General features: G+C 42.4%; 1 protein-coding gene across 4 annotated transcripts in view; it reads left to right on the top strand.

The window, feature by feature from the left end:
* Dis3l2 (DIS3 like 3'-5' exoribonuclease 2) overlaps positions 1 to 27,353 on the top strand; it is a 381,042-nt gene that overhangs the window by 309,022 nt on the left and 44,667 nt on the right. For all 4 annotated transcript variants that reach the window (XM_041650838.1, XM_041650836.1, XM_041650837.1 and 1 more), the window contains one exon: positions 2,479 to 2,712. In XM_041650838.1, the coding sequence (XP_041506772.1) occupies positions 2,479 to 2,712 (234 nt within the window). The remainder of the gene's footprint in view (positions 1 to 2,478; positions 2,713 to 27,353) is intronic.

Genomic DNA, 27,353 nt, shown 5'->3' with positions numbered 1-27,353 from the left:
TTAGGTATAGACATAAGAGTTTGTATGATTCTTGAGAATTTCCCATCTTTTTGCCCAGCTGTAAAATTGACCGTAGAACGCCCCTTCCCCCAGACATGTCAAAGTGATGCTCAAAGGCAGTGGGCCTGAGGCTGGGGCCAACAGCACTGTGCTGTTTTACGTCTTATAAGTACTGGAGCAGGGTACCTCCTTAGACAATGTGTCTCCCAGACACATGCCTCCAGTCTGTAGTGGCAGGGTGTTTAACCTGACGTTCTGAACAGTGGCACCCCATGTGTATGCTAGAAGAAGAAGGGAGTGGCCTCAATCCTGTGTTAAGCAAAGGAGAACAGGACACAAGCTCCTCTAGGGTTCTGTCCAAGTGTTTCCTACTCCTCCTCCTCCTTCTCCCCCCCCCCCACCTTTTCCATGAAAAGCTCTTTGTCTTCTGCCGCTGGCCCTGGTCGTGGGCTGGGTGTTGATGTGAGTACAGTTTTCAGACTGGAAATGAATGAGGTGTTCCATCAAGAGAGGCCTGCCTTCTGTCCTATGTGGCTGACTGTTCCAGGGTTTCCTCCATGTGGGTCTTTGCTGCTTTCTCTGTGGGCAGCTGCCCCTGGCTGGCATCTGTCTATTGGCTTTCCCAGAGGTACTTTCAAGACTGCTTTTCCTAGGATAGGAACTATTCTAGTACACGTCAGCTGTGCCTCCTACAAGTCCTGAGCCATGGTAAAGCCAGGCACCCTTGCTGAGGAAGGAAGGAAGGAAGTTCACAAAGGCTCCCCTTTGTGTGCTTGTGAGAAGGCTGGTGCAGAAGTTCAGAGATGCAGGAATGAAATAGAGAAGGGAAGTTGGGAAAAGGCGCTATGGGAACCAGCACTGAGGTTGAAGTTTGGTAGTATCCATGTGGGTGGTGGAGAAAGGATATCTGTCCTCGCCAAGAAGGAAACAAAGGGGCAGAAGGGCCCATCAGGCAAAGACAGGTGCAACTAATAATATAGTGCACTGCTAGTGGGCATGTGCACAACCTTTGGTGAGGAATAGTAGGCATACACACTTTAAGAACTCCTTAGGGTTACACATGGCTGCTAGTCAGGGCTCAACAATCAGAGGGTTCCAAACAAGCAACAGATGTGTAGAGCCAGGACACATGGGCTTACAGAAAGAAGGGCATCTAAGAGCTTTGTACAGCTTGCTGCAGAATTTTGTGCATAAATATTTAGAGTACTCAGAGCATTTGTTAGATTTTAAAGCAGTGCTTATTCTTCCAGCTTATGTGAAAACAGATATCCCTTTCATTGTGTGGTACTTACTGTCATTTGAGTATCACGTACCAGGGAAGAGGATACAGGCTGCAGGAGGCCATATGTCAAGACCTAGTATGGGAAGGAGTCCATGAACTAGCTCACTGGGAAGTATGACAAGAGTCACACAGGTATAAGCTGCCACCATCTGTCAGGAGCCGGAAAACAGGCTGCCTAACAAACATGTACACATGGCCAGGGTTGGGGGAGGGAGGAGGACTAGTTTGGGAAGGAAATGAAGAAAGGAAAGAAACTATATTCTCCAGGAGAAACTTTGAGACCACGAGAATGAAGAGGTCACAGTTTGCCCCTTTAGAGGAGGCTGGGGTTCCATTCAGGACATATGGGTATGCTCAGAGCTCAAGCCTGGGTGGCCTGGATGGATTCTTGTAGAGGCCTTTAGTTGCATCTGCCTGCAGACTGTTGGACAGCCCCTGGGACTGGCTCTGTATCTGTCCTTACCTATAGCATGCAGGTTTCCTGATTGCCAGACATGAGGCCTACTTGCCACAGTAGAACTCAAAGAGCATAGGCATGAGCTCAGAGTCCCTTGTAGTTCGCAATAGAGCTAGTTCCTGGAGTAATCTGAAAGTATAGTTTTAGAAAATTTGAAGAAAAATTAAAGTCTAATATTCTAGACTCCTTATTAAGATCTTTGCTCTTGTGAATAAAAATGTGAACAGGAGCTTCTCTTCTCTGGCTGCCTTTGTTGTCATTTTTAAAAAGCTGCTGCTCTTCCATTTGGGGAGGGTGAGTGATCACAAGGTTCACTGCATCTATCCAGAATAAAAGCTGTGTTTGGTAGAGATTCATTGTGTGGACAGCTCTTGGGCTCTTGTCTTTTCATTGCTTTCTCTAAGCCATCAGCCAGCCCTCAGAGCCCCATCTGTTGTGTCTTAGGCTTCCTATCTTCTCTTCCCTGCTTGTGACATTGATGACCTGTCATCCAAACTAATAGAAACTCTTCCCATGTGCCCTTCAGTGCAAATCTCCCATGTGGCCTTATTTTGTGCCTGGGGAAGTACATAGGCCTCAGCTGTCTGTTGAATTCTGCCAGGGCGTGGTAGTCTAAACTGACTGAGGGCAGCAGCTTCTGTGTCTGGTTCATTCCTATGACATAAGTCAGAGCACACAGTCAGTGCTTCATTGAGTATGTGTATATGAATAGTTATGCACAGTCAGTCTGTCTTTGCAGATCCTTGAGGAGTGGTTTGGCCGCACTGTCATCCGTTCCTGCACCAAACTGAGCTACGACCATGCCCAGAGCATGATTGAAAATCCGACTGAGAAGATCCCTGAGGAAGAACTGCCTCCCATTTCTCCAGAGCATAGTCCTGAGGAGGTACACCAGGCAGTCCTGAACCTGCACAGCATTGCCAAGCAACTTCGCCAGAAGCGCTTTGTGGATGGTGCACTCCGTTTAGATCAGGTCAGTGAATCTTTTTGTTCAATGCAATCTTGAGTTTGGCTTGTGCCCAACACCCAAGGGTGAGAGGCTGCCTGGTGGTCTCTTTCTCTTAGCCTGTTTCCCCAGCCACTCTACCACACCATGGTAACATGAGTCACGGGAAGATAGTATCTGTGTAGGTAGCTCTCTGACTCCCAGCTGCTCTTACCTGGAAAGCCTGTGTCCAGGATTGAATTCTCACTTGTTAGATGACATTGCTGTGACAGGTGCCTGGGAAAAACAAGGGAGGAAGGACTCATTTTTGGCTCAGGTTTCAGAGGAACTTGGAAATTGGCTCTGTTGTTTCTGGCCCACAGTGAGAGAGAATGACATGTGAGAAGCATGTGGCCCAGTGGAGCCGCTTGTCCCATGGCAGCCAATAAGCAGAGAGAGATAGAGACACAGACAGACATGTAAAGGGGCATACTTTCCAGGGCACACCCCAGTGATATCGGTGAATCTAAGAGCTAGTTCTTTGAGACAATAAACAAGATTGACAGACCCTTGGTCCAACTAGCCAAAAGAAATAAAGAGGACCCAAATTAACAAAATCAGAAATGAATAGGGAAACATTACAACAGACACCAAAGAAATTCATAGTTTCATAAGGGAATACTTTAAAAACCTGTACTCCATTAAGTTGGAAAATCTAAAAGAAATGGATGAGTTTCTAGATTCAGCCAAACCACCAAAATTAAACCAAAAAGAAGTCAACAACCTAAACAGACCCATAACAAATGAGGAGATTGAAATAGTAATAAAAAGTCTTCCAGCTAAAAAGAAAAGTTCAGGGCCAGATGGATTCACAGCAAAATTTTACCAGACTTTCAAAGAAGTTCTTCAGCCAGTCCTACTTAAATTATTAAAAGAAGAAGAAGAAGAAGAAGAAGAAGAAGAAGAAGAAGAAGAAGAAGAGAAGAAGAAGCACTCCCAAGTTTCCTCTATGAAGCCTGTGGTCTCTTTATGTCACCAGTTGTGTGTCCCCTTAAAGAGGCTTCTTCCTCTACTCCCTGCTTTGCTCTTGGTGTTCCTGAGGATGGAGACCACCTTCCTGTCATCTCCATCAACAGTCCCTCCATGATTCTAAGGGTCTAGGTTGCCACTAATGATGCCAGAATCAGTGTCTCTAGCTTTGACCTCCCTCCCTAGCTGTCTAACCTTGCCGCCTGCCTTTATACCTGCCTGAATACCCCTCCTCATCTCGCCAATGCTCACTCACCCTTCCTTCTGCATAAAGTGGTGCTTGGTGCCCACAACATGGTGCACAGGCTTCCTGGTGTCCTCCTCTCCCTCTGATCCACTGGGGTATTATATGTGTGTGCTCCCAGACCTGATGTACCAGCTGCACAAGCTACTGTACTTATGCTTTGATTAAATATTACACAGACTGACCAAATACAAGTTTCAAAAGAAAGCTGGAGAGATGACTCAGTGGTTAAGAGCACTGGCTGGTCTTCCAGAGAACCTAAGTTCAATTCCTGGCGCCCACATGGCAGTTCACAACTGTCTGTAACTCCAGGTCTAGGGGATCTGATGCCCTCATACAGACATAAATGGAAGAAAAACACCAATGCACATAAAATAAGAATAAATAAATCATTAAAAAAATTTTAAACAGAAAGAAATCTATTTGCTTTGTAAACACAAATGTTTTGGAAAGACCTGGATGAGGCAAATCTTCAGAGTTTCTCTTCTTTAGGTAAGACAGCTGCATAGGGAGCTGGGAAATCCTAAAACTCAGGAGGCACCTGGACTCAAGTCACTTTAAATTTAATTAGGGGACTGGGGAGGTCTTCAGAAAATGAGTTAGGTTTTGTTTCCTCAAAAAAGACTGTGGAAATCTATGGTGTTGGCACCTGTAATCCCAGCATTCTGGAGGCTAAAACAGGAGAATTGAAAATTCAAGGCCACATGAGATGAATGTCAAGACCTTTGAAACAAAAAAGAAAAAAGGGAGGGAACAAGGGAGAAAGGAAATGAAAAGAATAAATTTTGTTTTCTCTCACTCTGTAGTTCAGGCTGGACTTGAACTCATGGTTAGCCTCCTGCTTCACTTTCCAGATGGTGGGATTACAGGTCTGAGCCACCACACCAGGCACAAGCTTTTATTTTTCAAAGCCTTACTCTTTTCAAAAATGGTGAAGAAATGTACATTTATGTAAATTAAGACAAAATGTTAAGTTGGGTACTTTGTGTGCCTCTTCTGCATAATTCCCTTATTTACTTGACTTTGGCAGTGACAACTGTTACCCAAGCCCAGGAAATGAGAGGCTTTCTGAAGTTCCATTTTGAGATGTTTCCCCATCAGGTTGCTATAACAAGTTCAACTGGATTAAATAGTCTGTGAGCTGGGATAAAACAAAGGCAACCTCAGCTCCCTCCATTAGAAGAGGTGTGGTCATCAGGGGCATGACCACAAGTTATTGATGGAGGATGAGCTTTTGGCTTGTCTGAGAATCAAAATTTTATTGCTGAAAAGACTTTAGATATCTGTATCTCAGTGGCTCTCTTAACTCATAAATTAGAAGACTGATGTCCCTACAGGTAAATAGTTACTTATTGCCAGACATCCAAGTAGCTCTTTGTTTGGTTTTTCTTCATTTATTACACCATGTTGACATAAGAAAAAAAAAGTTTGCCTTTAAAGTGGGGGGACACCCTCAAAACTAATTAGGTTCCAGTTAATTAAGGTTTGAAAATAATGAATTTGTATCCTTGGAGTTGATTCTTTAGTCCCCAGAAAACAAGTCTATAGACCCCACATTAGATGGAGACATCCGTCAGTGCAGCCAAGGACACTGGGGGGACCATTTATAAATCAGCTAAATGGCTTTTTTTCAGAAGCCACTGCATTTGTTCTCCTGTCGCTATTGCCTTCTTTGCCCTCACAAGCCCATTTTTCCTTGGTGCCTTTTCAGAAGCCTGCTGTTTAGAGTTCTCGGAAGCTTTGTCTGCCGTAGCTCTCTGTGTCCATGTTTTGAGAGGCAGTCCTCTAAAAGCACGTCCTTTATGTCAGCTGCAATTAGAGCTCAGTTTCAGCCAACTCAGAGGCATGTCTTTTAAGAAATCAGTTTGTTTGATGACCCTGAGAGTGAGTGAGGGTGAAGGACGAGGTACTAATATGGTACCTGTTTGCAGAGTCAGGGACATGGGCTTGATAAATGCAGAGAGGAAGAGCAGCTTGACCATGGGGTGTTTGGAATCAGCAACTTCAGCCTCAGCTTCTGGCCCCATCTGATCGTGAACTTCAGCCCCTGCGCAGCTGCCTGGTTCCAGGTCCCTAGAACACCAGCTGACAGTCTTGTTCTCTGAGCCTGGAGTGCTGGCCTGTGCTGGGAAGCAATGTAGAATGCTGTTTTCAGGCAGAATAGCTCTCTCAATGGCACTCACCTAGATCTGGCTCCTGATTTTAACAAAGTTCTCTTCCGAGAAGTGATTCTCCTTTATGTCACTGCCCCAAAAGCGACAGGGGCCTCCAAGACCACTTTGTGATTTTTGGTCAGCTGAGTTGAATAATGACCCTTCTGAGTGGCTTGTCTCCAAATCCACATTGTCTGCTGCCAGGGTAGTTCAAGAACTTGATACAGATGGCTGCTTTATTATAATTACTTTTTACAGTATATGTCTCTCCTGCATCTTAAAAGAGGGCTCTAATTCTCGGGCCAACACTTCTATGTGTGTAAAGTAAAAGAAATCGCAATAGTTTCTAACATCCACACCCTGAGCGTGATACAAGGGTGTTGTCAGAGGGCTTCTGTCTCTGGCTGGCACAAGGCCCTCAGCAGTTGCCATTTGGGAGGAAGATAGAACTGCCTGGCTTGGGTGCACATAAGACCCCGTGTCCCCTTTGGGGTTCTAGCTTAGCTATTGCCTTCAGAAAAAGTATGGTGGGAAGGAAGTATAGTATCAAAGGGACCCGCAGTACTAAGACGTCTTTGAAGTACTGGTTGATGGCAGAAAACTCCACCACTGCTTTCTGAAGCTCTTTTAACCAGGTTAAAGCTTCCATGAGAAACAAGCCAGAGACTTGCAGAGGTCACCCCCCCCCCCCCCAGCAGGCAGTACTATGATTCTCTGAATTCAGTGGGCCTTGGAAATCAAGTGAAGGAAACCAGGGGTAAAATCCTTAGTATTTAAAGGAGACTTTACTAAGTTCTTGGCTCTGTCATCCATGAAACCTACTTGACACAGTTTTGAGGCCCAAACTCCATGCAAGTTTCTTATAAAAGTAGCCTTACTAATGGAAGTCAGTCACTTTTGAATACCCTGGGACTCAAGCTGTGGGATGCTGTTATGCTTGACCCTAACGTAGCTTAGCCTTTCAATCAGCATTGGCAGGCTTTCCCAGGAAGGGCCAGATAGTAGACGACATGAGTTGCTGGTTCGTAAGGTCTGTCTCTGTGACTCAGCCCTGCCTGCAGTGTGAAAGTGCCAAGTGCTCCAAATGAATGAAGTAGTTGACATGCAGTAAATTTGAAGGTCACTGAGTTTTGGATTCCATATTATTGTCATGGGTCACTAAATATTATTCTTCATTTGATTATTTTTCAACCACTTAAAAATGTTACCCTGTGGTCTGCACTGACCCCTGCTTAACTGACCAGCAAGCTTTTCAGCCCTATTACCCAGCGAGCCTTTAGCAGCTCATTACCGCTTCCCCAGGAAGCCAGGCTAGGTAATAGAGAACAGTTGGGCTAAGTGAGTTCTCAGGATGGTTCCATGCAATTAAGTAAATTATTCTTTTGATTAGTACCATGCTTTCAGGTCCAGTTGGATGCTGGAAGTAAAAGAGTGACTGACTCCCTTTAGCATCAGCTCTCTTGCTTTCCTTAAAGTCTAGTCTCTGTAACCAGTATGAAGCCAAAGGAGCAGCCCTCTCCTTTCTCCTCTACAGGGTCCTCAGGGTCAGGGCAGCCCTCACCTCACCTTGCCTGGCCTCCTGAAGGGGACCTCTTCAGGAAGAACAGGCTGTAAGGAAGCTGGGTAGCTCCTTTCCCTGCACCTGCCTGCAGCACTAAATGCCCAGTGTGTTCCTTCTATCCACTATAGACACATTCACACATGCTGCCATTCAGTGCTTTTCAGGGATGACACTGCATGCAGGTGAGAAGAATGGGCACACCCTTCTGGTTTTCCTTTAGACTTAACATCCATGTCTTACTAAAACACAAGATAGGCCATGGCCTAGGTGGTGTTTTTGGTTTTTTATTGTTGTTGTTTGTTGGTTTTTGGGTTTTTTTCCCCATTCAGAGAGCTCTTCATTCAGCATAGATTCAGAGATCTGTTTTGGGGAACCTAGTGTGTGGTAGGTGCTGGCAATATAAGATGAGGAATGAAAAGTTTCAGGTATGGGGAAGGAGGCAGCAAACTACTAGACAGTAAGAAGTGCCAAGACAGACCTCTGCCAGAGTTGCAGGGATGGAGGGGTGGTTGGAAGTACTTGCTGAACTTGAGACTGGGGAGTGATTCCTGCCCCAAACCCAGTGCTTAACCTTAGAATCCTGAAGAAATCCATGTGCCTGTAATATACTCAGATCTTGTCTTCTCTGGTCTTCAGGGGGCAGCATCTATAAACTGCAGTCTCTTTGTGCCTTCCACTTCATGTTTGTAATAGTTCACAGGAGTCAAGTCATTTGTGTTGGCCCAATGTGAATAATTATAAGGAAAGCCAACAATGTAGACTAAGAAAATCACTTCATTGTCTATGACCCCCTCTCCCACTCAAAAGAATGGCTCTGCATCTCTCTAGGGTACTGACAGGTGGGCTTCTGCTACTTTCAGGGTTTCTACTTAAATGTTGACAGCATAGCTTCACTCAGATATCTTTCTACTTTCCCTTTTACTACTTTCATAACATCCATGAAAGCACACTTCTCATTGAAGTGCTCCGTTTTCATTTGTAGATCAGCTCTCTGTTCTAATCAGCACCTGACCGCTCATGGATGGCAGGCATGGTAGGGCACTGCACCCTCCACCACAGAGAACAGGGATACACAGCATCCAAGGATGGAGTCTGGGAAGCTTTCCTTTGACTGTAACAGATCGGTTTAGTTACTGTGCATTAATTTCATATGGAATTACAGAAAACAGTCATATTTCTGCATCCCAAGGCATGGGCAAGAAACAACCTTGAAACTTGACCTAGATACATATAACTAATTACAGCTACTTATGTGAGCTGATCGCTGACTGTGGCTTGTTAACTGGTGTATAAAAACTGGTGCACATCTTTCCTTGTCAGGTGAGCTCCTCGGGCAGTTTGTTATTACCGCCTGCGCTCTCCCTATACGCATTCTTCCTAGGGCATGGCACGGAGTTATCTCCCACACTCTCAAAACTGCAGCAGATCCTGTTTACCTTGGAAGTTGTTATAAATGCAGAATCACACATGACCACCGACCCTTGCTGGATGGATAGGATACCTCTGAATGCTCTTTCTAACGGCAAGAATGTTGCTCATAACTCTGGGAAGGAGCTGTCGGCAGGGGAAACAGACTTTCTGCCTACGACTGCACATGCAGTAGAGGAGAAACAGTGACAAAAGCAAAGAGGTCTGAGGGGCTCTCAAGTCTGGTGGGGATTGATGGGATTAAAGGGGAAGGCAACCTGATCAGTAAAACTGCACCCACTAATGGCCATGATGAAGAGCCAAAGGCAGTTCTCCCCTGAGCGCTGAGCCAGTAGCAACTGGACATGTCTGTCACACTTAGATGAAAATATCTCCATCTACCCATGGGACAGTTTAGATGAGAGGAGGCAAAAAGTAGCCAGAGATGGAGCCATGCCCTTTGTCAGCTAGAATGCTTGGGGCGTCCCTGCTCCTCCACCCCTGGTCTTACCTTGTCTGCTGGATGGCCTTCCCAGGCAGGGTGTAGTGAGGCCTGAAGCTGGAGCTTCTGTACTTGGTCAGCAGGCCTGTGCTGAGCCTCCGCACAACACTGAGGTCTGCTTTCTAAGTAACTCTAGAAAGCAAGCTTGGCTTCTAGCCCACCTCTAGAAGCTTTTGCTTGCCTTTTGGTTCCTTCTACATACCGATGTCCAGCCTCATTTCTTCCAGGCAAAAAAGAAAGAAAGAAAAAAGAAAGAAAAGAAAAGAAAAAAGAAAAAAAAAACATTGCTTCATGTCTGCTTCTATAGCCTTTGGGTTCACCTCTCTCAGAACCTGCAGAACCTAAAGACTGAAATCCTCTGATTGTCCCAGGCAGGGCTGGCCTGGCCAGTCCTTTCCCTTGGGGTGTCTCTAGCATTTCTTGCCTGTCTTTGTTTCACTGTCCATCTGTACCCCAGTCTCTTCCCCTAAGATTGAGTTCCTGCAGGGCAAAGACTACATGATGTTCATTTTTGTAACCCAGTCCCTGAACAGTGCTGCTTTTATAACTAGCCATTTGTTCTGGGTCTCTAAAAAGTGCTATGCATGCTGGTCTTTTTTAGGTATGGTGCTGTTAGCTACAGTGGGGAAAATGGAGACCAAGGTCATAAAGCAGAGGTGTACTTGCATAAGAGAGTTACTATGCGGCATGAACCAGGGCTGTCCTCCCCCATGCGAATATTTGGCTGAATATTTGATTCTTTGCCAGGGTGTCCAGCATGTAGAACAAGATGGAATGAGGACTTTGTCAGGTGGAGCTGCTATGACAGGTGTGAGGCATTGGAAAGCTTCAGTACCCTTGAGGCTGCCAGTGCTCAGAGGTTTTAGAAGTATTTTGGGGTTCCCTTTCAGAGTGGGATATCCCTGCTGGTAGTGTCAGAAAGGACTCTCCAGAAAGGCAGGGACCTCCCAAAGTTCCATCAGAGAAGGGAGATGATGTCCCTACCCCCAGAAGAGTCTGGATGAGCTACCATCGGCTGCTGCTCTCAGCCCTGGGTGGGGAAGGAGCAAGCTGAATAGGAATGGCAGCCTCCTGTCTCTGCAGGATTCTGAGAGGAGCCCCACTTTGCTTAGAATGGAAATGACTGCCATCAGAAAAAGGTTTTCTGTTGGTCTTAGGGATTTTTAAGAAAGGACAGAAAATTTAGAATAAAACCCAGGTGACTCAAAACAGAAGTCTTGGAAAGCCAGGTATAGTAAAGGGGAGAGACCAGAAGAGACACAGAAGAACATCTGTGACTTGAACAGGGCATAGCCAGAACCCTCATTTCCTCAGAGATGAGATTCTTTCATCTTAGTGGCCTTGACAGATGGAATAGAATTTGGCCCTTCTGGGACCTTGCCTTTTGGATAATTGTATTCACAGTTAGGAAACCCTGGGACTCTTTTTATTCACAGGACATACTGCATATCCTTGCCCTGCCCCCATGTCACACTCACGTCAATTGACTGTGAGCCAAACAACTACATAAGAAACATGGAATTCTTTGACGTTGGTAAAACCTGCATTGGAGAAAGGGAACCCTTGCAGCTGATCCTTAGATTTCAACCATGACTGCTTCTTGGGACTGGCCCAGTTGATTTCAGTTTTCACTCGTCAGTGTGCTGGGGACTCTGTTTCCTGGGCCAAAGCCCTCCTGTTCTGTTCATTGTCCTAAACTCTTTGCCACACTGAGTTCCTGCAGATGCTGCCTTGTCACTCAAGAACCTGTGAGGACCATGGACCAATGGCAGAAAGTCTAGGGGCCAAGGTACAGGTTTGTTGGTGCTCCGTTTTACCAAGCCAGGTCTTCTTTTAATTATTATTATTATTTAAAAAAATCAATTACCAGGCAGGGTGTAGCTTAGCTGTTAAGTTCTTACCTTAACACAAAGCCTTGAGTTCAGTCTGCTGAACACTGTAAACTGGGTAGTGGCCACACATGCCTAAAATCCTACCACTCAGAAGGTGGATGTAGGAGAATCAGAAGTTCACAGCCAATTTTAAGTATACATAGAGTTTGAGTCCAGCTTGAACTACATGAAATCATATCTTTTTTAAAAAGCACCATTATTATACAAACACAAACATTCTAGCTCCAAGACAAAGAAAATACACCATGTGCCAATATGAAGTAGGTTTTTTTTGTTACATTTTTATTTATTTTGGGGGGGGTGCATATTACAGCACACAAGTGAAGGTCAGAGGACAACCAACAGGAGCCTGTTCTCTCTTCCACCATGCGGTTCCTAGGGATGGAGCTCAGGTTGTCAGCCTTGGCAGCTGAGCATCTGTCCAGCCCTGAAGCAGTTTTTTATATCGACTTGCCAGAGCTTGTTGGAACCACACTTAATTATCATTTTCTTGCTTTGTTTATCTTAGAGTGGCTTATTACTAGAATCATGCATCAGACCTAAATGTTTTCTGCCTTTTGATGAGGAGCAAGATTGTGAACAAGGAGAGGAAGCGGGTATTTTGCATTGTCATATTACAAGTCACTCAGATCTGAGCTGCAAAATACTCATTGTACGAACTGATCCATGTGCAGAATACTTCCTGGTGTTGCTGCAGTCAAGACAGCTACAGTTTTTGCTGCTATAAATTACACTGCAATTAATACATAAAGTTACACATAAAGTTTAAAAATCACTTAGAAATATAAACACATTCTTTAAATTGCTAGGTTGAAGAAAATTAACTTTTTTGTGTGTCAATTCTTAAAATTAACTTTGATTATTTTATTATAAAATTAATATATGTTTACATTATAAACACTTTTATATTAACAAGGAAAAAGTACCCACCCGTTGGCTACACATAACACTTTCTACCGTACATGTTAAAGCCTTTGGTTTTTGAGTGTTTTCCAGAAAGGTGAGACTAAGTGAGGTTTGCTCCATGAGGGAAAGATGCTGTGCTGTTACTTCTCTCAGAAAATTCAGTTTGTGGCTTTCTTTGCTTTAATCTTTGTTAATGTTAGGAACCGTGGAAGTGATGTTTTATTGTTTGAGCTGCCTTTTCTCCTTCTGTGACTCCATTAACTTTCAGGCCTTTCTTTGCCATATCTGTGGAAAACAAATTCTATATACCATCACTGGGACCTCCAACACCATCAGCCCAGATCCCTGCCACGATCAACTATAATCATTTTTCCCTATAAAGGTAGAATTATATAAAATAAACTATAGTGTTTTTAGTGTATAGATCTACAAGCTCCACACATAGTCGTATGGTCACTACCATGGTCAAAATACAGAACAGACACATCACCAAATTAAACTGTGCCCCTTGGTAGCCAAACCTTCTCACTTACACTTATCCCCTATTAAGCCACAAATGAGCACATGCATACTTGGGGCAAAGGTCAACTTACGGTGTTCTCTAGGTACCCTCTACTTTGTTATCTCTCACTGGGCCCCAGAGTCATCAGTTTGTCTAGACTAGCTGACCAGTGAGCCCCAGAGATCTTTCTGCCTCCACCTCCCTAGCACTGGGATTGCAAGCATGTGCCACCATGCCTGGCTTGTAATATGGGTACTGGGGCTATAGCGTGGATTCTTTTGCTTACATAGAAACATACCAACTAGGCTCTTTCCCAGCCACCTTTTGTCCATTTCTTAGTTGGATTATCTGGCTTCTAAATACTAAGTTTTGAGGGTTATTTTGATATTTTAAATAGAACTGCTGCCAGACATATGCAAATAATCTGACTATCCTTCCATTCTCTTATCATAGTCCTTCTGGCTTTTTTTTTTCCTCCTCCCCTGCCTTTTCATTTTCTTTAATTTGAAGCAGTCCCATTTATCAATTTTTGTCCTTCTGTTATCATATCTAAGAATTTTTTTGTCTTACTATATAACCCAGGCTGGCCTTGAACGTAAGATCCTCCTGCCTCAGCTTCTTGTACTTCTAACTCCTGGCATGAGAAATCTTTAACCTAGAATCACAGATTTTCTTCTGGAAGTTTTATAGCTTTGGGATTTATTTCTACTTTCTCTCTTCTTTTATAAACACATTTCCAGGCCCAGAAGTTTCTTTCGGCAAACAGCTCTAGCAGTAGGGCTGAACACACCTGAGCAGATCTGGGTAGAATCAGACCTGGAGTCTTGCTAGGCACAGTGCCCTCCAGGAGCAATCTGCAAAGAAGTGTGCACTTCATAGGTTACCTCACGAGTGGCTTGTACACAGATCTCTGCCTTAAGATTTGGCACAAAACTGAAGATTGTATCTTTTGAAACAGGGAGCAGGACGATAAGAGAAAAGCCTCTCAACTTTCTAGATAACTCCTCTTGACTATCACAGAGTGGCATGGCGAGTGGTGCCAGGCAAGACTTTGTCGATTACATGCAAACGCCCATGTCAGTGACTCACTCAATCATGCTTTAATCTCCTAACTGAGAGACTTTCAAAATTACAGTCAACAAGGCAGCTTGTGAGTTACAACTGCCATTGGAATTGGGTTTTTCTCTGGACAGCTGGAGTGTAGTGTGGTGGGAAGAAAGCCTGCTGGGGGTGAGAGGCCAAAGACTGCCTGCCTGGGAGGGGTGTGCAGCCAGTGTTTGATAGAAATCTGTGAAGTGACAGGGTCAGCCAGTCTACGTAGAGGCCTGCCATCTTCATCCATGGGAAAGTACTCTGCAGCAGAAGTGTTCAGAAAGCTCTGATAACAGTGTCAGTCACTGCTCACCAGACAAGACCTAGCCCTTACTTCAGAGGGTGAGCATGCTGAAATATTAAGAGGGCAGACAGAAGATTCCAGTCCCAGTCAGGGAGGGCCAGTGAGAGAGAATAGTTTGGGAATGGCTTTTCTGAACAGATCTGGGCATACCAGTGCAGTAGTTTGCTGTGTTCTAAAATGTACCAGCCTCTACCATGTCTGCGTCACAGCAGATATATAACCAGGTGGATCTTTGAGGACCTCATTGAGCTGCCCTCAGGCATAGACCTTTTCAGTGTAGAAGTTGTTACCCACAGGAGGGATGGAGTGGGACTTTGGTTTCAGAGTCTCCTCTCTGGCGGCTCTGTAGAGATCCAATGGAAAGACTCAAGATAGGACATCACACAAGGCATTTAGAAAATTGCAGAGGTCATTAGACATCAGGCCATAGCTGACAGGACAAACCGGTGAGAGTCTGAAGAGGAGGGGTCATCAGGGTACTCATTAGCTTCTACCTGCTCAGCAGGGGCGTGTGGCGCTGCCCCGAGAGGCCATCTGCTCGGAGAGAACAAGCAGACTCTGTTGGGTGATAGGGACATGAAAACTTTCTGGCCCGTCTTTATTTCTGTTTCTGTTCCAGTGAAAGATGTGGGAGGCCATCATCCCTCTCCTGCTAGACTAGCAAGACTAGCAAGCAACACAAAATCTAGCGAGGCCACTGTGAGTTGCCCAGGTACTTAGGAGGTACAAGGCAGGACATTGTCTCTACAAGAATACCCCACCCCCTGCAGTGAGCCCAGTTGTTTACTGTGGGACTGGGAACACCAGCAGTCTTTGGTCTTGGCCTGCTCCCCTCCCTCTTTACCTCCTCACTCACTCTTCCCAGCTGAGTCTTTCTCGCTTGTTAGAGGGGGAAAAAAGTGAATTCACTCCCAGTCCTTTTGAAACCCAAACGTGTCAGTGATCGATGAGGCTGTATTCTCTAACTTCAAAGGAGAAAAACTAAGCAAAGTGAATACTGGCCAGGGGAGTTGAAAAGTCCCAGGGAGCAGGAGACACAGAAGTGACCCTGCCATCATGAGGAGCGCCCCCATCCCACCCCTGCTGGTACCATGCAGAAGCACAGACAATACCACTTTCAGTAAATCATGACGGATCCTGAATGCCCAGTTTTGTCGCATTTTCAATGGGCTGTGGGCATATTGCTCAAGATATAGTCAGCCATTTGTGCTGGGTTCCCAGCTACTCAAAGGCTCAACATTGAGTGCTCTCTCAACTATATAATGGAGTCTTTGCATATGTGATTTGGATGGAGGCTTATTTTTTCCAAGATTTCCATAGCTAATCATAGTAGAGGTGACCTCAAGTGTAGGCCTGACTATTGTCCCTCTTCACCCCTGCAGCCTTTGAGTTAGGCTGAGCTTTAGGATATCCAGGCAGCACCTAATTCAATTATTCGTCTGACCCCTGCTGTCTTTGATATTGGCCACTCCTCTAAGCTCAGTAGCTACCAGGGGCCTCCCACAAGCCTGGCTGCTCCAGAGCCTCTATAGTGAGGGGAGAGTGCTCACCCCATTCCTCCACCCCACCCCAACCTCACCCTAAATTTAAGCCCAGGGAATCCAGTACTGCAGAGCCAGGAGTCTGCACTTGTGGAGATGCCTATGTGAAGCACCCTGTAGAAGTCCCCATACGGAGTCTTGGGAACACTGGGAAAGAAAAACTTGGGGTCATTTAAGGGCTGGTGTGGTCATTTCCTTAATCATCTGTGGCTGGCAAGGGCCTTGTTTTCAGTAAAGCTCCGAAGCTTCCTTGGCTCTTTATCAATCATAACAAACAGCTAGAATTTATTGAGAGGCTTCAATTTGCCAAGTGCTTTCACATGCTACCTTCCTTCACCCTCAAGCCCAATACCCATTTTTACAGATGAGAAAACCAAGGCTGAGGCTGAGGAATTGTCAGTACAAACTGGACAGGACTACATCTTCTGCCCCTATTTCCTTTCTCTTGTTGGATGTGAGTGCTATGGTTTTATACTCTACAAATTTTAAAAATAGATTAAGTCCTCGATTTAGGACAGTTTTGAAAAGCTAAAGTGCTATGTGAGTATATTTATAAAACATTCCTAAAACGACACAATTCCAGAGAAGACCAAGTGCATAGTTGCTGGGTATTAGAGCTAATGGGGCTAAGAGGGAGGCCCATGCCCTGGGACCATCTGTGTCTGAGTGGCAGTAGCAGCTACAAGCATCTAACCATGTGTGCAGAATGGCCCAGAGCTGAATACATTGTGCCAACATCAATTTCCTGGGCTATAACCATGTAAGATGTAACCTTTGGTGGAAATTGAGTGATAGGCCCAGTTTCATTTCTATTAACTCTTAACATATCTCAATAAAAGTGCTATTAATTCCATTGTGTGGGACACCAGTACTACACCCAGAAAATGACCAGGTCTCCACATACTGCCAAAGCAGTACAAACCGTGCAGCTTCCATGGTCTGGGAAGGGAACAGAATCTAGTAGAGAGGCCAGGTTCTAATACCAATCAGATGTGAGCTGAGACTTTATTTACCGTTTTTATGGGAAAGTACTAAACTAAGGGTTGAACTTCTGTGCTCCAACCCCAGGGCTGTAGTTGAGTACCCAGAGAAAGTTTCTTAAATGCTGTGACCTCCTCTGTTGCGAGCTGTCAAGTAGCTACGTCATCTGCACCTGTCTCAGGAGGCATTCAGAGAAGCCAGTGGGAGCCAGTGAGATTGACCAGCAAACAAACCTGATGACCTACACAGTAGATAGAACTGAATCCCAAAAATTGTCCTCTGACATCCACACATGTGCTGTCGCATGTGTACCTGAATACACACACATACAAAGTAAAATTAAGAAATTTTAATGTAAACAAAATGTTAAAATTCCCGCCGGGGGGGGGGGATCTAGCAAGAACACACCCTGTTAAACTTTTTTTTTAATTTTATTTTTTTTTAATTAATTAATTTATTTTTTTAAATTTATTTATTTATTAAGGATTTCTGCCTCCTCCCCGCAACCGCTTCCCATTTCCCTCCCCCTCCCCCAATCAAGTCCCCCTCCTTCATCTGCTCTAAGAGCAATCAGGGTTCCCTGACCTGTGGGAAGCCCAAGGACTGCCCACCTCTATCCAGGTCTCGTAAGGTGAGCATCCAAACTGCCTAGGCTCCCACAAAGCCAGTACGTGCAGTAGGATCAAAAACCCACTGCGATTGTTCTTGAATTCTCAGTATTCCTCATTGTCCGCTATGTTCAGCTAGTCCGGATTTATCCCATGCTTTTTCAGACCTAGGCCAGCTGGCCTTGGTGAGTTCCCGATAGAACATCCCCATTGTCTTAGTGTGTGGGTGCACCCCTCGTGGTCCTGAGTTCCTTGCTCGTGCTCCGTCTCCTTCTACTCCTGATTTGGACCTTGAGATTTCTGTCCGGTGCTCCCATGTGGGTCTCTGTCTCTGTCTCCTTTCATCGCCTGATGAAGGTTAACTCATCATGATGAACTCTTTTTTAAAAAGAGTTTTTAAAGTTTATATTAAACTGAGTATGATGGCTCACATCTTTAATCTCAGCACTCAAGAGGCAGAGACAAGAAGATCTCTGTGAGTTCAAGGCCAGCCTGAAGCTGGAGTTAATGGGTGATTGTGAGCTACCTAGCATGAGTGCTAAAAACTAAACTTGGGTCTTCTGGAAGAACATCAAATTCTCTTAACCTCTTGAGTCTTCCCTCCAGCCTCAACCCCACCACACTCAGCACAGAAAGATGTGTTGCATTTTGTCTTGACCACTAGTATTCCCATCATGAATATCTGTCTAGTCCCATGTCTAATCTTCATGATGTAGTCAGACCTACTAACAGGTAGCCAGGCAACAGTAAGTATTCTTTTTTATTTTTTCTGGAGTTGGTGATTTTTTTTCTTCACTCTTATTCACTACTTTGTTGAGATTTGGGCTGGCACTAGTGATATTGATATACTTGTTTCTTTCCTATTGCTGCAACAAAACACTATGACCAAGACAACTTAAAGAAAGGGAAAGTGTTTATTTGAGCTAATGGTTTAAGAGTGTTAGAGTCCATGATGATGGAACAAAGGCATAGATAGCATCAGGAACAGCTAAGAGCTCAAGCAGGGGGGAGGGAGGAAGGAAGGGAGGGAGAGAAGAAGGAAGGGAAGGAGGGAGAAAAAGAGAGAGAGAACGAACACCGGGAATAGCACCAGTCTTTTTGAAACCTCCAAGTTTGGCCTCAGTGACATACCTTCTCTTACAGACTATGCTTCTTAATCCTTCTTACACCATTCCATCAACTGGGAACCAAGCATTCAAAATATATTAGCCTGTTGGGGTTCTTGTTCAAATCACTACATTATCTGAGGCCACTAAAGGACTTGTCATTTCCCATCACATCTTTCAGAACTTAGGGTAGGCCCGTTCCATGTTGGCTCGTTTCTCTACCAGATCAATATCTGAGCTCCCACAGTCTAGAGTCATGTGACTAAGTCCTCCCTGTCAGCCTGTTTTTCTGAACTGCACATGATGCCTACATAGTGGCCAGTGTCACAGACAGTGTAGACATAGGCCATGCCCTAAGACGTAGAAATTAGACAAAGGAGTCTCCAGCCCATTTCTTCAGAGGTACTAGAAGTTCCTGTGTTAATCTCAGTGTCGGTTGTTTTCTGTCTTGATTCAGTCAGTGTGTTGACCAGCTAGCTGACTAATATTTTTTTAAAATATTTATTTATTTGTTATGTATACAATATTCTGTCTGTGTGTGTGCCTGCAGGCCAGAAGAGGGCACCAGACCCCATTATAGATGGTTGTAAGCTACCATGTGGTTGCTGGGAATTGAACTCAGGACCTTTGAAAGAGCAGGCAATGCTCTTAACCTCTGAGCCATTTCTCCAGCCCCCTGACTAATATTTCTTATTTCAGCCTTTTGCATTCTGTGAAATTGAGATCCTCTGGACTCCAGTTCTAGTCTCATTACTGGTTATCTGTGTGACTAAGCCATTATAGCAGGAAGGCAGGCATTGAATGGAAGAGTAGAGACAGCATGCGTGTGACTTCCACTCCACACAGCTGGACTTACCTACCCAGCCCCAGTCGCCACATTGTACTATGCCTCTAATAGGGTGTGTGAGAATATCCTTCCTTCAACCCAACCTCAGTCAGCCTCTGACTCTGGCTGGCCCAGTGTCTAGCCATTCATGGGGGCTGCTTATCCTAAATATAAGAGAGTAGAAGGAGGCCTCTTTGCAGTGATCCTCAACAAGGTTGACATCTAGGTGCTGTTTGCTGTTCTCTGTCCACTTGTATCTAGAGGAGGAGAGGTTGTAACACAGGGCCCTTACATATGGGAGAAGATGGCAAGTGAGAGGTGCAGACTTTAGAGCCAGAAGGGTTTGGGTCTGTTTACCAGTTGACCAGTGCTGATTTACCTTACTCTAAGTAGACAAGTTACTTTCCCTGCCCTAGCATCCTTCCTAAACTCCTTTAAACAGTGGAGATGGTAACTGGAGACATGTGACCCTCTTGGCATTGTTACAGTTGCACAGGAAGCCTGTGACTTCTGCTTCTCCTTTCAGGGCCCCACCTGGCTTCGTTTAAAGTTTTTATTTACTATAATCTTTGTGGAGTTTACCCAAGGTAATCAGTTGGGACTGGTTGGGATGGGATTATAGCTGTGCAGATACCCTGTGGAGACATATTCCAGCTTGAGGGTAAATGAGAAGAGTTGAACAGAACTGTATTCTTGCATTTGGATTGTCTAAACCAGCCCAAGCCATGCTCTAGCAGGCTGTTGTGGCCTCTTTCTTGCTCAGACACCAGTTAATGGACAAATTGTTGCTGAAACCAAGGTCCTGGCTGGGCTTTTACCATGGCAAAGCACATCTGCCAGCCCAGTAGGGCTGTCCTAGGTTGCTTAGTTTGGGGAGTTGAGGAAATGGTGAAGGTTTATTTGCTACTTGTTTGCTTGGTTTATTAGTATTTTTGTTGTTGCTTTTTGAAACAAGGTCTCACTATGTAGCCTAGGCTGGCCTCAAACTCTCTATGCTCCTGCTTCAGCCTCCGGAGTACCAGGGTTAGTGGCATTGCTAGTGAAAGCTTTCCTTTCGAATAGTGTAGAAACTCAGCTAGAGGTAAATAATGCTGTCATTGGCTGAAGCATCCCTAGAAACTAGTCACCACAGAAGAAGATGGGGGCTACCATGTGACAGTATCAGCCTGTAGCAGCCTGGCCACTTGTGCAGTAGTGTAAGTGCTGCAAGACTCCACTGAAGTTACATCTCCCAGGGAGGCCTGCAGAGAAGCAATTATTTCCCTAATACTGTGCAAGTTTAAAAACCTGAACCCTGGTGGGGCCCTGGTGGCATATGCCTTTCATACCAATACTCAGTAGGCAGAGCCACTTGAATCTCTATGGGTTCAAAGTTAGCCTGGTCTATAGTTTGTTCTAGGCCAGCCAGTCTACATAGTGAGACCCTGTCTAAAAAAAAGAAAAATGAAACTAAACCCTACAGTTGTGGAAATTGCCCAAATTTCAGTGATTTCTTTTGAACTAATTCAATAAACTTGTTCCAGTATCTCATGTTTGTCATGTATGCACAGCATATTAGCAAAACTGTCCCCAGGCCTTGCCACTATAGGGTCACCATTGTTGATGTTTACCTGTGGGTTTTGGTAACACCAATAATAAAAACCCAGAGGCAGATATTGGGGTACAACCTGAAGATCAGAAAAGCAAAGCAGTTAAGTCACTAGAGAGCTCTTACCTCTGTGAAATCTTCAGACTGAAAAAGAACAAGTTCCTGTCTCATCCCCACCTTATATTCCTTTCTAGTACCGGGATTAAAAGCATGAACCACCGCTGCCTAACCTCTATGGCTAACTGGTGTGGCTGCTGGGATTAAAGGTGTGTGCCACCACTGCCTGGCCTGTATGACTGACTAGTGTGGCTGTTTTACATTCTGATCTTCATGTAAGCTTTATTTATTAAAATAAAAATGAAATATCACTACATTAAAAGGCTACAACTAATATAAGAAAAACTTTATATAGTAAGTACAATATTTATATACAATATATACAGGCAATAAATATATCAACAGTGTCTAGTCCATTTGCATTTAACAAATTCAGAGAAAATACTCCATATCTATCCTATCTTGGTGAGTCCAAAGTTTTGTATCTAATTTATTTTCTATTACAAATGACATTACTATCCAAAATTATCTTTTGATATTTCTCAACCTTATATACTTTACATTTCCTTAGTAAATTTCTTTTCTGAGTCTCATAAACAAAGAAAACTATAACTATCTAGTCTTCCACTGCCTCAGAGACCTGAAAAGGAAATATTAACTGGGTAAGCAGGAAGTACAAGCAAGCAACTTCCAAAACTGTTAAAATGACAGAAACAGCTGGCTGCCTGAATAGTTAGTTACCCAAAGTTCCTCTGCAACATAGGGGCATCCATTTTTGTCCTAAAGACCTAGCATATTTAACGGACATCATATTTTCTGTGACGCAGGTTTTCTGAAGGACTGTCCCACCTTGTCTTGGCAAGGTTTTGTCATCGCTCTCTTTTGTGTCCTGTTTGTCCAGTTGGACAGCATATCAAGGCAAGGGCACTTTCTTCCCCATTGACTTACTTTTGCCACAAAGAAAGTAAACTCGATGTGGAGTTTCTTCAATGCCCATTGTCTTCTCTGAAGTAGATTGGTGCTGCCAGAAGCAAACATGTCTCATTGTCATTTTAAAAAAAGAACCTATGTTATTAAAATATCTTAAATATCATATTCTGTAGATCTCTGAAGTGTTCGAAGATGATATATCTATTTGAAATATATCTGATTGATTTTGAAAACACACCTAATGTGACTACAAGTTCTCTTGTAATAGGTAACTAATTACTAACCTGCATTTTCTTATCCTAAACAGTTGTAAATAATATTTTCAAGAAATAGAAATTTGCATTACATTATTAAATGTATAGGCAAAATATCTTGAACAAGATTAGAAAGGTATATACAAAGGTGTGTTTTTAACAAAATTAATCTCAAATTTGTATCAATATACAAATTTGTATACAATATACAAAAGTTCAATCCAGTGTAAAATATTGAAAACTAGTAGTTGCTTTCTAAAAGTAGATTCAATAATTTACCTTTTTATCTTATCATATCTATATCCTTCCTTTTTTCTTTTCAAAGTAGATTCTACCCTTTTATCCTATCATATCTGTATTCCCCCTTTTTTTCTTTTCAAACCAAGAACTGTGAATCTCATCTCCTTTGTTCAACTTTCCTCCTGACAATAACCAATAACAACTTGTAACCAACCCCTTAAACAATGAAAATATCCATTATCCATTGAACAACTAAAAACTACCCACCCCACCTCTTGGGAATGTGGGCATCATATTCTTAAATTTGCTTCCTGCTGTCTGAGGGTGATGGCATCTTTAGGAGATCCTGAAAAGAACATGTTTGGTTACTTGTCAAGCCCTGAGAGATGTAGCTTTGTCATTTGTTATTCAGTCTCTGTGTAATAAAAAAGTGTGGGGCTTGTCTCAAGTCCTGGCTAGAGTAGTCTGTGAGGCTGGATCATCTCCATTAACCACTTTGAAATTGTTCTGAGCAGTTTTTCAGTCCAAAAACTGATCTTTAGGTGGTGTTTTTTCAGTTTAATGGTGTTATCATAGTCATTGTGGGGCCCCATCCTCCTTTTGGAGACTTCTAAGGTCACTGTTAGGCGTGCTCATGGTTCACTGCAGAAAACTAATAAATATTCAAACCCAAAATCATGAACAGGAAGGTAGATAAAATCTTTTCTTGAATTAGTTAGTACTCTATGACCATTAATATCATGACAAAAAGTTTAGAATAGATATATATTTATAATCTATAAATATATAAAATTTATAAGATATATTATACTAAATATATAAGATTTATAAGATATATGTGTTATAAATATCTTATAAATCTTATACCTTAAGAAAAACTGTTAAAAAGTTGATATAAAACCAAAGGATTATGAAATTAGTGGTAATAATGTAGTTCTTAATTTTTTTTTCCCTTCCCACATCGGGTGGCTCTTCTGACATGAGGCAGAGATTTTGGATTTCATTTTAATAAGCATGCTTGTGTTTAGAGAAGGAGAGAGCCACACTCTAACTCCAGAGCCAGCTTTAATCTTTAACTGAACTGGGACGATAAAAAGACCATTTGCATTATATGTCCATAGAGAATAGCAGAAACAAACACTTGGGAAGATTTATGAAATTTTATTATGTTGGAAATAGGATATATCACAGAGGGGTGAGTCTAAATTTAGATCTTCCGAAGCCAGTCTGTAAATCAGAGCCCCAGGAATCCCAGAAAGGGACAGGTGGCACATAGCACCTCACCTCTGGTTTGCCTCCATCTGTTAGAAGGCTGCACAGGGAGAGAATAATAATTCACTGGATTTCTGGGAAGCTATCAATAGGCCAATTTATTCTTTCTCTTGGGATACTTTTTCTGAATGATTTGTCCCTTTTCTTCAACTGTCTCATTTGACAAGTGGTCTTCAGATTCCTTAACTGGATACCTTTATTCTCCTGAAAAGACAAAAACAAAACCTTTTCCCAACCTTAAATTTGGAGAGATTCTCTTTTGGCAAGTTATATCTGATCAAATGAAACACATTTGTTAATTTGATAGGTTAGTTTAGATTAAACTGCCTTGGTGCTTAGTGAATTATCATCTCTTCTCATTAAGAGGTATCTCGTATTCAAATCGAATCTTTTTCAATTTTGATGGCATCCATAGCTTTTCTTCTCCTGTGGAAACAAAAACAAAACCCCTTCCCCAATGCAGCACACTTGTCCTGGTTTCCATTCTGAGGTAGATCTGTTCTTAAAGTATATCAACTGATTTAATTCTGTAGCTTTTTTACTATCCAGTATTCTCTCTCCAGAACTGTGTCCTTTTTCATTAGCATTTAGAAAATTTAAAGTTAATAAAGCATTGTGCAATCTATTTTTAGTGATGTATATCATCCCTTTCTGTTTATTTAACATATCTTTTAGAGTTCCATTTGATCTTTCTATAACTTCTTACCCTGTAGGATTGTGTGATATGCCTGTAATAAGCTTTATATTAAGAAAAAAACTATTTCATTTTCTTAAGAGACATATGCTGGACCATTATCTGTCTTTATTTGTGCAGGTATACCCATGATGGCCATAACTTCTAGCAAATGTGTGATTACCAAATCAGCCTTTTCTGATCTCAGAGTTAGTTGTCCATTGAAAATGTGAATAGGTATAAATGGTGTGGTGTACATATTTTAGTTTTCCAAATTCTACAAAATGGAACACATCCATGTGCCAGATTCCATTCCTTTGCATACCCTTTGGATTACTTAATGCAGGTAGTGGTGTTTGGTTATATAAAGAACAAATAGAGCATTTCCTTATAATTTCCTTGATTTGTTGCCATGTGATGGAAAAGTCTTTTTTTAAACCTTTGCTATTGACATATTTTTTATGAAATTCTGAGACCTTCAGCACATTTCCAATCAATAATTGATTGATTTCTACAGGACCTGGCAGACCCTTATGGGAGCAGATGTGTATTATGTATGTGAGGTTATTCCTATTCCTGTTTGTATCTTGTAACTGTATAAATAATAAAGTCAATTCTGTATCATCTGGTATAAATTCAGTGGTCTCAATATGCAAAGCAACTCTTTCTGCATATTGCAAATCAGTAACTACATTGAGAGGTTCTTTTAAATCCCTTAGTACCATGAGAATACCATATAATTCTGACTTTTAGACAGAATCATAAGGGCTTTGATCCATTTTGCTTAAATTTTCTCATTTGTAACCTGCCTTTCTTGATTTATTTGCATCAGTATAGAATGTAGGGCTTCCAGTTATTGGTGTGTCCTGTGCAATGCAAGGAAGGATCCAGTTAGTTCTCTTTATAAGTTGAATTCTCTTGCTTTTGGGATAGTTGTTGTTAATCTCTCCCAAAAAAAATTACTACAAGCTCTTTGCCGGAGTTCACTTTTTTCCCATAATTTCTCAATTTTATCATTATTAAAAGGTGCTATAACTTTTGCTGGGTCTATTCCTGCTAATTGACAAAGTCTCAATTTTTCTTTTAGAATTTACTCAGAGACCTTTTTTATATTTTACTCAGTTTATGTGGCTAAAAGATCCTTTCTAAGATAATATCTTCCCTCTGCATTAAAATTCCTATAGAGGAATGCTTGGAGGGTAATATGATCAGAATGCTGTTAAGCTTCAGATCCACACGATCCACATGTGCCTTCTGTATTTCTCTTTAACCAAAGCCAATTCTTTCTCAGCTTCTACTGATAATTCCCTGGGACTGTTTAAGTCCTTGTCACCATCTAAGGTTTTGTTAAAATTAATCAGGTCACCTATCCCAATAGTGGACCATAGCTGGGAAATGTCTCATAGCAGTCTTTGGAACTTATTAAGAATCTGCAATCAATCTCTCCTAATTTTCACCTTTTGCGATCTAATTTTTTTTTTTTGTAAACCTATCTTATAGCCTAAATAATCAATAGATTCTCCTCTTTGTATTTTTCCTGGAGCAATTTGTAATCCCCAACAAGGCACAGTTTTCTTTATTACTTCAAACATTCTTTTAAATTATCTACATTTGAATCATATAGCAAAATGTCATTCATATATTGGTAAACTATAGATTCAGGAAATTGCTTATGTAACATTTCCAATGGCTGACTTACAAAATATTGGCATAGGGTGGGACTATTTAACATTCTCTGTGGGAGAATCTTCCATTGATATCTCTTGGCAGGCTGAGAATTATATAAGTAGGCACTGTGAAGGCAAATTTTCCTGTCTTTTTCTTGTAAAGGTATAGTGAAGAAACAATATTTTAACTCAGTAACTATAAGAGGCCATCCTTTAGGTTAATAGGGAAGGCAAAGAAATGCCAGACTGTTGAGAACCCATTGGCTGAGTCATATTATTAACAGCTCTTAGATCTGTTACCATTCTCCATTTTCCATATTTCTTTTTAACAACAAATACAGAATTCCAAGTGTTAGTTGATTCTTCAATATACTGAGCATCTAGTTAATCCTGTACCAGCTGTCCTAAAACCTGCAGTTTCTCTATTGTTAAAGACCATTGCTTAACCCATACAGTTTTGTCAACCATTTTAAAGGTAGGGATATTGGTACCTTTGAAATATCAGCAGTTGTGCCCTGTTCTTATACAATCCTTGTACTGAATGGTCAGTGGCTCTTTATAATATCTTGTAATATTTTTCCAGAAATATACGTTAATTTATGGCTTCTTTCTAAGATCAGGGGAATATTAATCTGAGTATTCCATTGCTATGTTAACCACGTATGGTTTAATATTCCTCTCTGTCCTTCTGACCCTGTATATTTTGTGCTCTGCTCTAACTGAGATAAAGTTCAGATCCCTAAAAACTGGACATTTACATCCTGAAGTGGCCAATTTGGATGTCAAGATTCTGATGAAATTATTATTATACTCACACCTGTGTCCACCAGACCTTCAATGGCAATCTCATTTATTTGTATTTTTAATTTTGGTGTTTGTTCATTTACAGAAGTTTACCAAAATATTTGCTTTATGGTTTCTTCTGAATTTTTTTGTTCTCTTTTCTATAGCTGTTCTATTATCCAGAGAAGTATGGTTTCTTACAATAGGATTTAGGTTTTAATTGCTCTGGAAAGAAGTTTCCTCTATTATGACAGGAAATGACTGAACCAGATTTGGCACAGGTCCCTGAGAGAGGCTCCTCACAGAGTTTCCCAACTACAAGGATTACCTTGAATATCCTCATTGACCTACATTCATTAGTCCAATGCTTACCTTTGTCACACTTTCCACATAATCCAGAAGGGAAGGGCATTCTGAATAGATTGTTCTTAGAAAAAAAAAAAACATTGTTTCTAAGAATTTCTTGTCTAAAATCCCTTTTAAGGTGACCTTGTTTGCCCCAATTATAACATTTGACATTTCGATTTTTCCTCAATCCTCAGGAAATCACCTCTCCTATCCATGCATTATC

The sequence above is a fragment of the Microtus oregoni genome, unplaced genomic scaffold (genome assembly GCF_018167655.1).
Source record: "Microtus oregoni isolate MIOR12 unplaced genomic scaffold, Mior012 000004F_ref0000308, whole genome shotgun sequence".
Classification (NCBI taxonomy): Eukaryota; Metazoa; Chordata; class Mammalia; order Rodentia; family Cricetidae; genus Microtus; species Microtus oregoni.
The sequence above is the reverse complement of the archived record's forward strand: the minus strand, read 5'-3'. Positions and strand labels throughout refer to the sequence as shown.